Genomic DNA, 12,411 nt, shown 5'->3' with positions numbered 1-12,411 from the left:
AGTGGCCAGACTGGCGTCCCCCTTCCCCCTCCCCACTGCCCTGGAAGCTGCTGGGTCTCAGATTTCCCCGCCCTGACACCACCATCAAGAGCAGCCACACTCCATCCATGCTCTTCCAAAGGATTTATTGGTCAGATTTACATCTATTGCAAATAGTGAGGAGACAGCAGGGCTGAGCCTCAGACCTCATCTCAGCTCCACTGTGAGCACCAAGGGATGCCTGGGTCTTCCTGTCCCCTGGGAGAGAACTGAGATGCAGAGATGATTCTTCTTGCCCCTTCCCTCGGGGTCTTGGACCCTCCCCCCTCAGAGGGGTTCTGGGCCTAGGAGCTGCCTCCTCAGTTCAAGGCACAAACACTGCGGGTGGGGGTGGGCAGGCAAGGCATGGGGTCACACTTGGCTGGCACCAGCTGGCCCAGCTCATCCTCCCTCCACTAGTCCTACCCTCTTTCTTCCCCCACTGGTCCCACACCGGGCAGGGCCTGGCTGGGTAGACACTTATGCCCCAGACTAAGGCCCTTAACTCCTGAACCACGGCCAGCCCCCACCCCCCAGAGGCTGGAGTCCAAGCACCATCAGTGCCCTGGTCCAGGGCAGCATCCCTGTCCTTGAAGAGCAGGGACAGAGTCCAGCAACAGGGGCCTTGGCTGGAGACTGGCTGGATAGGGCCAGTCTCCCTTCCCCTTCCTGGAGCCTTCTAATCCCTACGTGGATGGACCCAGAGGGCAAGTCCAGGAGAAGCAAGGGAACTTGCTCTCCCACGCTCTCCCTCTTGCTTCCTGCTGGCTGCGGGGAGCATCTTCCCAAGCCATGAGGACTTGTGAGACACCTGGCAGCCTCGGTGGCTTTAGGGATTCAGAGGCCCAGGCACAGCCCAGTTGGAGGCCCCAGCTGGCTGGCCATGTAGGTACACAGGCCTGCCTGAAAGGCAGTTGGGGGAACAAGGAGCAGGGATGGACTCCAGGGGATTTCTGCCAACCCTGGCCCAGCCAGCCCACAACTCAGTCTATGCCAGGAGGCGGATGACCCCATTGTCAGAGCCCAGCAGGAGGTGGCGCTTGGTGGGCAGCAAGGCCAGGCTGGTAAGCGTGCCCCGGAAGTTCTCAGAGCTGAGCTTGGTGGTGGCTTGGGAAGGCGGCTCAAGCAGAGAGCAGACGCCAATCTTATTGGCCACAGTACCAGTGACCACTTCGCTGCCATACAGGTCGAAGGTGTGGATGGGGTCAGATGCCGACTTGTAGTGATGCGTGGGCTTCTGTTCCAGCTCCTTCCAGACAGTCAGGGAGTGGTCGGAGGAAGAGCTGACCAGGACACTGCCCTCCACCGCCTGCCCAGGGAGAGGAGAGCCTCAGCAGGGCTGAGCCCACAGACCCCAGGGAGCTTCCCATCTCCTCCCACAGCATCTCACAGGGAAGATGGGGTGTCCTAAGTGGATGACAGACTGCGGCCCTCTCTGTCATAGGATGCTAACATTAACATAGTAGAGTGTTAACAACCTAATCATCACTGTAGTTTGAGAACTTACTACATGCTAGGCATGTAACATTACACATTAAATTTTCATAACAACTCTGAGGTAAGTGTTGTCATTGTCTCCATTTTACAGAGGGAAAAACTGAGACTCAGAGAAGTTAAGAAGTTAAGAAATCAGCCCAGGGTCACAAACCCAGTAAATGGCAGAGCCAGGATTAACACCCAGGTTGAATGCAGAGTCCTCCTGGCTCTTTGCTGGAATGTCTGAATTCAGAGGTCCCTGGGTCCCTGAAGGAAGCCTGGAGCAGCCTGCCCTCAGCAGTGGCAGTGCATGTCCCCTGGCCTCCATCCAGGAGGGTGGGAGAGTCCCAGCTGCCTGAAAAGCCTTCCCACAAATAGCCTTGTTCCTTCCCTGAGGCCTGTGATGGAGCACTAGAGTGGGGTAGAAGATGCGGGCAGGACCCCCACACCCAGGCCTGCCCCTCCCCAACCAGGGCAGCCCAGTGAGGGGCATGGACTCTGCTCAGTGGGCTAGGGGCAGTAAACAGCCTCTCAACTGAGCTTTATTTAACCTGAACTGGGTCATGGACAGGGCCCGACCCCTGATCCTCCAAGCAAGACAAATATGGACAAGGGTTACTCATTAGAACATCTCCAGGAAGCAGCAGGGTCAGCTCTGCCCCCCTGCTCCCGCCCCCATGGCCTGCCTCTAGCCCAGGCCCCTGCACCACAGCTGGCTCCTGAGCTGGCCCAGGAGGGCCACCCTCCCGGCCTGCCTGTCCTTGAGTAGGTGTCAGCAGAGATGAAGGGCTAGGGTGGGGACTGGAGCCAGGCTAGGCAGTGAGGAGGGCAAGGGGACCTGGAACTTCACCTTGATCTGCAGGATGTCCCCTTCATGGGCGGGCCAGCCACGCAGAACCAGGCCCGTGCGGGTGTCCAGGAGCACCATGAAGCCTGAGGAGAAGCCGGCCACGACGCTGCGGCCACTAGGGCTGACCGCCAGGGAGCGGACAAGCCCAGGGTTCAGCCCACCGCCCAGGCGGAACTCGTGCTGCAGGTGGAAGGAGACTGAGAGTGAGGGACCACCATCCCACCCGCCCCATCCCGCTTCTCCCTACAGGTCCTACCCACCACCTGAGCCCACAGAGCAAGAGGATTGAGTCTCTGTCCACCTACCAAGAGGAGGGAAGAGCCAGAGTCATTTCCTCTCCTCCGTTCCCTCCCAGCTTCCATCACAGGCCAGAGTCCCAGCCCCAGGATTTGCTGCTGTGCGTGATCTATCTCCAAAGACAAACACTAAGTGTTCTGGAGACAATACCCTGGCTGTCTTTGTGGGCCTCCCCTCCTTGCCAGGTACCCCAGCCAGGACTCAGGAAGATGGGTGCTCCTGCTACCTGCAGGCCAGGTTTCCTGCAGTCCACAAAGCGCAGGGTAGAGTCAGAGCTGGCCATGGTGATGCTGGTGTGTGGGGCGGGCATGACAGCTACGGCGGTCAAGGGTACCCGACTGTCCAACGGCTCCACTGTGCGAAGGGGCTTCCCTGGGAGGAAGCACAGAGTGGATCTGGAGTCCCAACATAGGATGGAAGAGCCCTGGTCCCCTTCTAGCTCCTTGACCTACCCCAGATCCGCTGCCTAGGCCGAGGCTCCGAGGGCCCTCAGAAAAACGCTGAAGATGTTTCTTTACCCTTTTACCTTCCTGCTTCCATGGCAAGGTCAGGCCTGTCCCCAAAGGAACCGCTAGTCTTCACACAGCACCCCCTGACCAAATGGCACCTCCTCTGTCCACCCCAATGCTACTCCATCCTCTTCCCCTTTTTAACCATCTCTCTCCCTACAACAACGCCAAAAAATAATCAAGCAGTCACTTCCCAAATATGTACTAAGTGCTACATTAAGCCAAATCCCTACATGCATTATCCTCTAGACTAGTATTTCTAATTCCCATTTTACAGATGGGTAAACTGATGCTTTCAGCAGCAAACAGACTTGCTCAAGGTCACTCAGCAAGAGAGCTGCTGCAGCCAATTCACACTCAGGTCTGATTCCAAGCCCTTAACAGCTCCTCTGTGTGGCCTCATGTGGTCTCCCCAAACACACATACCATTATAGCCCAACCCTCCCCACCTTCAGGCCCCATTCCCAGAGGCCTGGCAGGGCACAAGATGGCAGCAACAGAACAGGCCTCACCTGGGCCGGCTCACCTGTGAAGGGGTCCCAGACGTGCACAGCCCCGTCACAGCTCACCACATACTGTGGGGCCTCGAGCTGGCCCACGTAGAAGACACTCTTACGGTGTTGGGCATAGACCAGGCGTGGGGCTGTCTCACTGGTACCGTCCCCATAGTTGTAGAGTGGCCAGAGTCGCACCGTCCGGTCTTTGCTGGCACTCAGGAAGAAATCCTCGCTGTTCAGGGGCGCCACACATTTGATGGCCCCCGAGTGGCCAGGGAAGCTCTGCAGGCGGATCTGGTGGAAGTGGAAGTGAGCATCCTGCTGGCTCACGCCGATCTCATACTGCCAGTAGGCCAGCCAGTTCCCGCTTAGCCCATGCGCACTGCGTGGCAGCTCCCGCTTCAGGGCATTGTCCTCACTGCCGCTACTGAGGCCCCTACTGCCCACCCCGGAGATGGGGCCCAGAGGGCCAGGGCTCTCAGGCTGTGAGTCTGTGGGGATCTGGATGCGATTCCCAACGAGGACACTCCCAAAGGTCCCCGAGTGGCTGTCATCCTGGGGGCAGCCCCCGCCCTGGGCGTCCCACTCAGGGCCGGTGCTGGGCACGGAGGGCTCCACACTGGCAGGGCTGCAACTGCTCAGGCTGATGCTCTCCAAATACAGCCTGGCCAGCTCCCCGACCAGCTCATGGTTGGGGACGATTTTCTGGATGATGTCACCTGGATGGCAGCAAGAGAGGGCCTAAGATTAGGGAAGCCAGCAGGGAGCTGCCTCTACCAGGCCAACGGCTTGGGAGCCACAAGAGACAGGGCAGGTACTGGCTGTGTAACTGGCTGAGTGACTTCATCTCTGAGCCTCCCCAGTAAATGTGGCTCCAGTCATTTCGTACAAGTAAATACAGAAGTGTCTTCTATATGTGCTGAGTACCATATTAGTCACCAAAAAGAGAACAGGGAACAGGACAATTGGTTCACTACCCTCACAGAGTTACTTTTAGCAGGCGGATGAAAATGGTACCTGACCACATAAAAAACCATATATGGGGCACATAAATACTCAGCAGTGTCTGGCCTGTATGAAAAAAAACTCTTTGCCATTGAGTCGATTCTGACTCATGGCGACACCATGTGTTACAGAGTAGAACTGCTCTATGTTGTTTTCTTGAGTGTATTCTCTACAGAAGCAGATTGCCAGAACTTTCTTCCACGGTGCTGTGTGTGGGTTCAAACTGCCAACATTTAGGCTAGCAGTTGAGTGCAAACCAGTTGCAGTACCCAGAAACCTTAGCCTATACAAGGTCTACTACATGGTAGCTAGTATTAAGGGGCTACTCATTCCCTCCCAGACAGCTCCTAGAAACTGTCATTCATCTACTGACTCCCCTGCCCCGCCCCAAGGAGACTCAACACTATAGGCTAGCTCTTGTGTCTTTCTTGCTAGCTAAACCTCAGTCCTTGTTTATGTCACCTTTGGACTCAGAATGTGAGGTCAAATCCCTTTGCTCTGACCCGGAAAATTATACTTAACACCCACTGCTGCTTCTGGGGGTAGGGGAAGCCTTGGGCCCTCCCAGGGGAAGAGAGGGAGCCACAAAGGCTGTCCAAGGGAGAACAATGGGGCAGTACCCAGCAGGCAGGAGAAAGGCACGTAGATTGTATACGCCATCTCCAAGGTGAACACTTTCTGCAGCTCATCCAGCAGGCTAGGGTCCACTGGCCGCTGCTGCCCATCAGAGAAGGTCACCTCTGGCAGCTGGCCCTCAGTGCTTCCCACAGGATCCAGCTTCAGATCCTGGTGGCAAGAAGCCCAGGGAGTCAGCCAAATGCACCCCTACTGGCCCCGCCCTGCCCCAATGCAGCCAGGCAGGCAGGTCTGCCCACCTGGTGCCGAAGCTCATGCAGCCAGGGGAAGACTTGAAAGAAGGTGGCCACGGGTTCACTCAGGTGCTGCTGGACCATCTCCTGGCCAATGCGCAGGCAGATGAGGGCAATGAGGCTGATAGTTTTCATACACAGGATGGTCCGGGCCTGTGCTCCACCTGGGAACCTGGAAATAGAGCTCATGAACTCAGTGCCCACTCTGCTGGACTTACCCAGTAGCTACCAAAATCTTTACAAGACCACCTAGTCTAAACCAGATGAAGAAACTAAGGCACAGAAAAAAAGGGGTAGGTTGCTCAGGGTTGTATGGTCAGAACCAGAATCTGGGATTTCTGATACCCTGAAAACAACCAAGCCAAGCCTGTTGCTATCAAGTTCATTCCGACTCATGGGAACCCCCTGTGTTACAGACTAGAATTGAGCTCCATAGGGTTTTCTCGGCTGTAATATTTAGCCAGATCACCAGGCCTTTCTTCCATGGCACCATTTAGTGGGTTGGAACCACCAACTTTTCAGTTAAGAGCCAAGTGGGAACTGCCTGGGCCAATCAGAGACCCTCCTGATACCCAGTCTAGTGTTACTTCCTTTCCCCTAAGCTTCCCAGCCCCTCCCGGGGAGTTCCCCTGGCTGGCTGCTCCCGCCACAGGGGCTGGGCAGAGGCCTACCCCGTGATGAGGGAAGTAAGGAAGCTGAGCACGGGCAGCAAGACCTCATGGCTGATACGAGGCAGGATGTCCATGAGGGTGGTGTCCGAGAGGTACACAATGATCTTCTGAGTCAGTGTCACCGCTGCCAGCAGCCCTGCCTCCTTGCGGCTGTTCAGTCGGCTGGGGCCTGAAGTGCTGCCCGGGGCCACCTAGGGCCACAGAGCAGATGACAACTAGGCTGCCCCAAGGTCCCTCTTTGACCTCCAGAGGTCCTGGGCCAGCCCTGAGGCTCCTCAGCCGCCCCTTCCCCCGGGCTTGCCTGATTGGTGACTGACCAGGTAGCTGATGTAGGGCAGGTACTGGTAGGTGAGGACGGGCTCCCCATACAGGTAGGCAATGTGGAGGAGGCAGCTGAGCACTGGCCCCGACACCATATCACCCAGCACCGGCCTCTTCTGGTAGATATTGCCAGCACTCAGTGGGATGCTCTCATCACTGCTTGCCATGAACTGTTGCCCGGTGGGCCCTGCCAAGGAAGAGCCAGCAGCCTTGAGTAACTAACAGAGGGCAGGAGGGAGGTTGACCTTCCAGGGACTGTGGTGGCTGCTCCTGCTCGCTCTAGCCTAAGGTCTGCCCCACGCCCCACCCAAGGAAAGAAGGAGTGCACACACTGGGGCCCAGGACCTGGGAGAAGGAAAGAGCCCCTAGAGGAGGCTGAAGATGAACAGAGGGCCTGGGAGGAAGCCCGTCTCTAGCACTAACCACAGGCCTTACCAACATAACAAGATGTCAGCAGGCGGAGCAGGTTCCGGGCCACGTGGCGAGAGGCCACAGTGGGGCCGAGCTTGGCAGACAGCCAGCGTACCATCTTGCAGGCTGTATCTGCAGGGCAAGAGCAGACCCTGAGCTCATAGATAACAGTGGCTCAGCACTCCCCCCGCTTCACTACTCCTCACCCAACATCTCTGGCTGCAGCTCACTGCCCAGGAGCCCCACCTAACCCTCATCACCCCACACTACCACCCTAAATTTTGCAGTGGCAGAAGGTGCCCCAGGCCCTGGCCTTCGAGACTCTGGGTTGAGGCTGCTCTGGGCTCCTGTCCTCAAGCACACTTGCAGGAGGATTTCCTTTCAGGGAAAATCCCCACATTCTTTCACGAGGCCTGGCCTGGCCTGGCCCTGGCTACCTCCTCCTATGGCCTCTGCTCCCTCCTCTCTTCCTTCTGCTTTCTCAAGTCTACCCATGCTGACCTTTTACTGATTCTATCATGGGCCCAGGACAACCTCAGAGCCTGGCACATGCTGTTTTCTCTGCCTGGAAGCCTCCTCCCACTTCAGACCCTGCCATTTTCACCTGGCTGCCTCCTATTCCTTAAACCTTAACTGATTCTATTTTCAGGGAGACCGTCTATATCCCTGAAAACTACAACTACCCATTTTACATCCCCTCCTAGTAACCGAGAGTAGTTCATCATAGTACTAACCCAATCTATACTGACACACTACTCTTTCACAGAGTTGCCTACAATGTTACATCTCCTCTGTGTTCCAGTCTACTGATGGGACTCCAGTCAGCGTGGGAGAGAGCAGGTGGTCAGCAAATGCTGCTGTGTGAAAGGGAGGACCCGCGTTGGGCCAACATCTCCCAGGCCTGAGGACTCACCAAGGAGGATCTTCTGTTCTTTGCCCTCCGGCTGCTCAGTCAGCGGCTCCTCCTCTTCCTCCCCGTCTGCCCCACTGCTGGCCACCACCGTCTCCATGGACAGCACCGTGTCGGACAGAGTGAGTTCAGATGCCCCAGTGACCTCATCCTGCTCCCCCTCCTCCTCCTCCAATACCACACAGCCTTCCCCCTCCTCCTCTTCCTCCTCTGAGTCCTCACTTTGCTTCAGGTCCTGGCTGCTGTCCCCTGACCTGAGGCTGCTCTTGTCCACAGGGGCACCCCCCTCGTCCACAGCCTGCTCCTCGCCCAGGGAGGTCTCACTGGTACTGCTCTTGTCGCTCAGCCGGCCCAGGCTCACAGCCTCCGCCTCCTGGGACTGTGGTGACTCAGCCACATAGAGCCCGGCTTGGAAGTCCTCGGTTTCGGGGAGGTCAGCCTGATCGTGGAAGCTGACACCAGACGTGTAGTCTGGCAGCCCTAGGCCTGAGGATGCGGCAGGCTCCCCATGCATCTGAATCTCCTCCCCGAAGGCACAGGAGCCCGGTCCAGCCCCTGGGAGCCCGCTCTCCTCATCCTCCACAGCCCCTGCCAGACCCTTGCTTTCCTCCTGGGAGGCCTCCACACCAGCCAGCACCTGCAGGACATGGGGCAGCAGGTGGACGAGGAAGGCCTGTAGGCCCAGCCGTACTATGAGCTGGGCCACAAAGCAGTCTGTGTACAGGTAGAAGCGGCCATGGAGCCGGCAGGCACTTTCATAGGCACCGATGAGAGGCTTCAGTAGGTACTTATTGGCATTTTTGGGACCCAGTGCCTTAGCAACAGGTTCAAATAAGTACCAGGCTGCGTAGACAGCCGTGTGCTCCTCAGACATGAGGGACAGCACAAAAGGTAGCAGGATCTCCAGGCCCTCGGGGGTAATATCACTCAGCACCGCGCCCAGCTGCTGCCACAGAGCAAACACCAGCTCACGTCCCTGGGCCTCGTCCTCCACGCGCCTCGCCTGGTACAAGAGGATGAACTTGTGTAGCGCTGGGAAGTACGGAGGGAAGGGAACCATGGAGCTGAAGGGGCTGAGCAGCTGGGCCGGGCAGGGTGGGGGCAGCCCCTGGGAGATAGGCCTGTACTCAAACAGCAGGTCCAGCTTGCCCTTCTCCCCACCCACAGGGCTTTCAGCCCCACTCAGCTGCAGAAGCGAGTCCAGCACAGGCTGCAGAGACACAGGGATCTCCTTGGGGTAACGTGTGCAAAGCCCACGCACAGCCTCAAAGCGTACCCACAAAGGCGCATCTGGCTGCAGCGTCCGGACCCTGGTGGCAAAGACCATCTCGGCCAACAGGACCCCCAGCGCCTGCATGTCCCGATGGAAGAGGTCCCGCAGCTGCACGGGTGGCCGGGACTGGGGCTGGTCAGGCACCTCCAACTGGCCACCTAGGCCTTTGGTCAGGAAGTTGCCCAGTTTCTCCAGCTCCTCCAGAGCCTGCATGGGGTTGAAGCCCTCAGGGAGAAGGATCTTCCCCTCCTCACTCTCCCCAGGGTCTATCCCAGCAGCTTTGCTCCTGCGGCCTGGGCGAGAGGCTGAGGTTACTGAGAAAGACAGGAGGCCAGGAGGCACCTGGCTGGAGGCGGAGGAGCCCAGCTGGTCACCTGCCTTCCCAGCGAGGGAGATGGAATCCAGAGCTTCCGTGGCCTGCTCCAAGTCATCTTCCCCCGCAATGGGTCTGTCCCTGGGCCAGCCAGCCTCATAGGGAGTGGCCTCCAAAACCATCCTACCCACCCCATTTGTCAACTGTCCTAACAAGTCCTCCCGGCCTGTGGTCTCCTGGATGGGCTGGACCAACAGCCTGGGGATGAGTGGAGGTTCAGGGGTAAGGGCAGGTGCACCAGCCAGGCGCTGCGGGTGTGGCTGGTCAAAGAGCTGCACCACGCCGTAGCTGGTCAGGTGAGTGTGGGCATCCACCAAGTGCAGACACACATTCTTCTCCTTGACAGCCTCCTTGCCCTGGAGTTTGTAGCCGAATGTAAGGTCGATCCAGTGATGCAGGTCCTGGGATACCTCTCGGCTCTCCAGCAGTGCCCGGTGGGCAGCCACGAAGTCCTGGCTGGAGCTGCACCAGGCCGGCACATCCAGGTCAGGCATGTCAGGGTGGATGGAGCAGAAGATAGAGGGGTCAGTGTAGAACTCGGGGATGCACTCATCAGGGGTCCAACTCTGCATGCGCTCCATGCTGGCAGGGTATTCATGGGGCTCCCACTGCGCCCGGACATGTCCACAGAGCACCGACCGGGGTGTGCGCCGAGCCTTGTACACGTAGTATGTGATGTCGGAGAGCACATCTGAGATGTGGTGAGGCACGTGAGGTGGCTCCCCGCCACTCGCACCGCCTGCCACGAACGCCTGCCGTGTCATCTCATACGTAAAGTCCAGCTGCTTATCCCCCTTGTTGAGGCGGAACTTGGACTTGCGCAGGTCTCGGAAGCGCCCGTGGGGCATGGTGAAGTCCACTACCCAGGGCAGCACTGGGTGGTAGTTGGGATCGCCCTGCCGCCGACCTGCCAGTCGATTCAGCTGCATGAGGTAGTGGAAGTTGCTGATGCGGCCGTGGACCCAGTCTAGCACAAGGTTCCTAAGTTCCTCCTGGCAGGTGAGACACCCAGGCCCCTCTCTCTGCTCTTGCCCAGGCTCAGTGCCCACCCCATCCCCTGCTGCAGGGGTCTCTTCATTCTCATCCTCCTCAGGCCTCTGGTAAGCACTCAGGTCCAGCCGAAGCTCGCTGCAAAGCTTCTCATCCACAGCAATATGGTGCAAAGATAGGGCCCCGCAGGCCAGCCCCTGGCGGTGACAGGCATCCATGGCCTGCAGCACACGGAAGAGAATGAAGAGCACCTTGGCTTGGCTGTTGGTCAGCTTGGCAGGGCTGAAGGTGACCACATCATGCAGGGAGAACTGTACATAAGGATGTACTATGTAGAGCATCTCTGGCGACTCCAGCAGGGCTTCAGCTTGCAAAAGACTGGGGCAGGGTGGGTTGCCTTGAAGGGGACAGGGACCATCTCTGACATAGAATGGGCACTGGGTAGCTTCACCCACTGGCATGAAGGAGCAACCATAGACCTTTTGCAGAGCCTGCCTTACTGAGTCCAGAGCAGGGACAGCTGAGGGGGCAGGGCTATGACTATAGGGCTGTCCATAAGTGTGATATGCATGGCGCCACAGGTTGCGATAATTCTGGGCAGCCACATCCTGCATGAAGCCAGTGAGGGTCTCAGGGCTGTAGGACTCCTCCTCAAAGGGCAAACCCCCGCCCAGAGGGTAGGAAAGTCTCCGTTTCTGCAGCCCGTGCACCTCCACGCGTGTCCAACCTGGGGGCAGCCTCTGCACCGAGCGTTGCAGGAGGGTCCTGACTTCCGTCTCGCCCAGGCCCTCGGCCCGGGGACAGGATCCCAGAGGCAGTCGGCGCTCGCGGAGGCTGGCCAGCCAGCGCACAGGAACTAAGGCCACCACGTGGGTGCCCCCCGGGGCGGGAGCCAGCTGCCGTGCATCGATATTCAGGTCCCTCTCCACGCTCCGGAGCAGTCCCTCCATGTCGGGGCGTGGGGGCGGGGACCAGCCCTCAGCCGGGGTGGTAAGAGCGACTTCCCGCTTCCTGCTCCCCTGGGGCATCCCCTCCGGGCCGCCTGGGGGCAGCCCGGGGCTGAGCCCGGCCACGACCCTTCTCGCGACGGCTTCCGGGGTGCCAGGCCGGGTGGAGTGGGATGGGCGAGGAAGAAGGGGTGGGGCGGAGGCGGCTGGGGTGGGCCAGGGGCAAAGGAGGGCAGGGCGGGGGTAGCTCTTACCCCTCACAGGATGCTGAGCTCCGGAGCGGCAGGGCGGGGGCTGCGGGACGCTAGCACCCGGCTCCACCGTGACCGGTCAGCTGACGCGGATCACGTGATCGCCCCGGCACGGAAACAACCGCACGTGGCTCGGATGGGACGGGCGGGACCCGCCTCCCGCCGACCTCAGCGCCCTCCCTTCCAGCTGCTCTGGCCTGGTCCCGGCTTCACTTCCTTCTTGGGCTGGGCGGGCCTCCAGGTGGCCCCGATGGGTTCAAGGGAGGGAGATGCTGAGCACCCCACGAGACCTCTCTTCCCTTCCCTGGTTCCTCCTGCCGCGCGCCAGAAAGCGGAGCTAGGGAGACTTTTCCTAGATATCCCAGCCTGCAGAAGGCTGATCCCCACCCTCTGGTTTTGTGATAAGAAAACTGAGGTCCAAAAAGGGGACGGGTTAGCCATACAGTCAGCGGCAGCGCTGGGACTTCACACATTGAGTCCGCTCAGCACCTCCATGCTACCTTCCAAAACGAGCTTTTAATTTTCCAAAGCATCTCATCGGTAGCGTTCCATTTGGCCCTCACAACACTGTGTGAGGTAGGGAGGGTGGTTATTATTGTTTATCTTTTACAGCTCATAACCAAGAGATGCCAAAGAGGCTTCCCCAAGTGGCAGATTGGAGGCTAAAACATTGGTGCCCAAACTTTTTGCCCTGGGAGCCCTGCCTCCTGACAGCCTTCTCACAGTCCTTTAAAACAAACAAA

General features: G+C 58.6%; 1 protein-coding gene across 3 annotated transcripts; it reads right to left on the bottom strand.

Moving 5' to 3' along the window:
- Positions 1-101: 101 nt before the first annotated feature.
- Positions 102-11,738, bottom strand: WDR81 (WD repeat domain 81). Of its 3 annotated transcripts, XM_064271515.1 has the most exons (10): positions 7,838-11,727; positions 6,949-7,056; positions 6,510-6,700; positions 6,193-6,383; positions 5,528-5,693; positions 5,273-5,438; positions 3,677-4,366; positions 2,874-3,013; positions 2,345-2,530; positions 102-1,327 (listed from the first exon to the last, which is right to left on the bottom strand). In XM_064271515.1, exons 1-10 carry the CDS (start codon positions 11,496-11,498, stop codon positions 1,007-1,009), a joined length of 5,820 nt encoding a protein of 1,939 aa, XP_064127585.1. In that variant the 5' UTR covers positions 11,499-11,727; the 3' UTR covers positions 102-1,006. The 3 variants fall into 3 exon arrangements, 2 of the variants coding, with proteins under 2 accessions (XP_064127585.1, XP_023412031.1); XR_010318426.1 differs by lacking the exon at positions 102-1,327 and having other exon boundaries at positions 2,416-2,530; positions 3,663-4,366; positions 7,838-11,738; XM_023556263.2 differs by lacking the exons at positions 102-1,327; positions 2,345-2,530 and having other exon boundaries at positions 2,856-3,013; positions 3,663-4,366; positions 7,838-11,738.
- Positions 11,739-12,411: the final 673 nt, after the last annotated feature.

This window comes from Loxodonta africana, chromosome 18, assembly GCF_030014295.1.
Source record: "Loxodonta africana isolate mLoxAfr1 chromosome 18, mLoxAfr1.hap2, whole genome shotgun sequence".
Taxonomy (NCBI): Eukaryota; Metazoa; Chordata; class Mammalia; order Proboscidea; family Elephantidae; genus Loxodonta; species Loxodonta africana.
The sequence above is the reverse complement of the archived record's forward strand: the minus strand, read 5'-3'. Positions and strand labels throughout refer to the sequence as shown.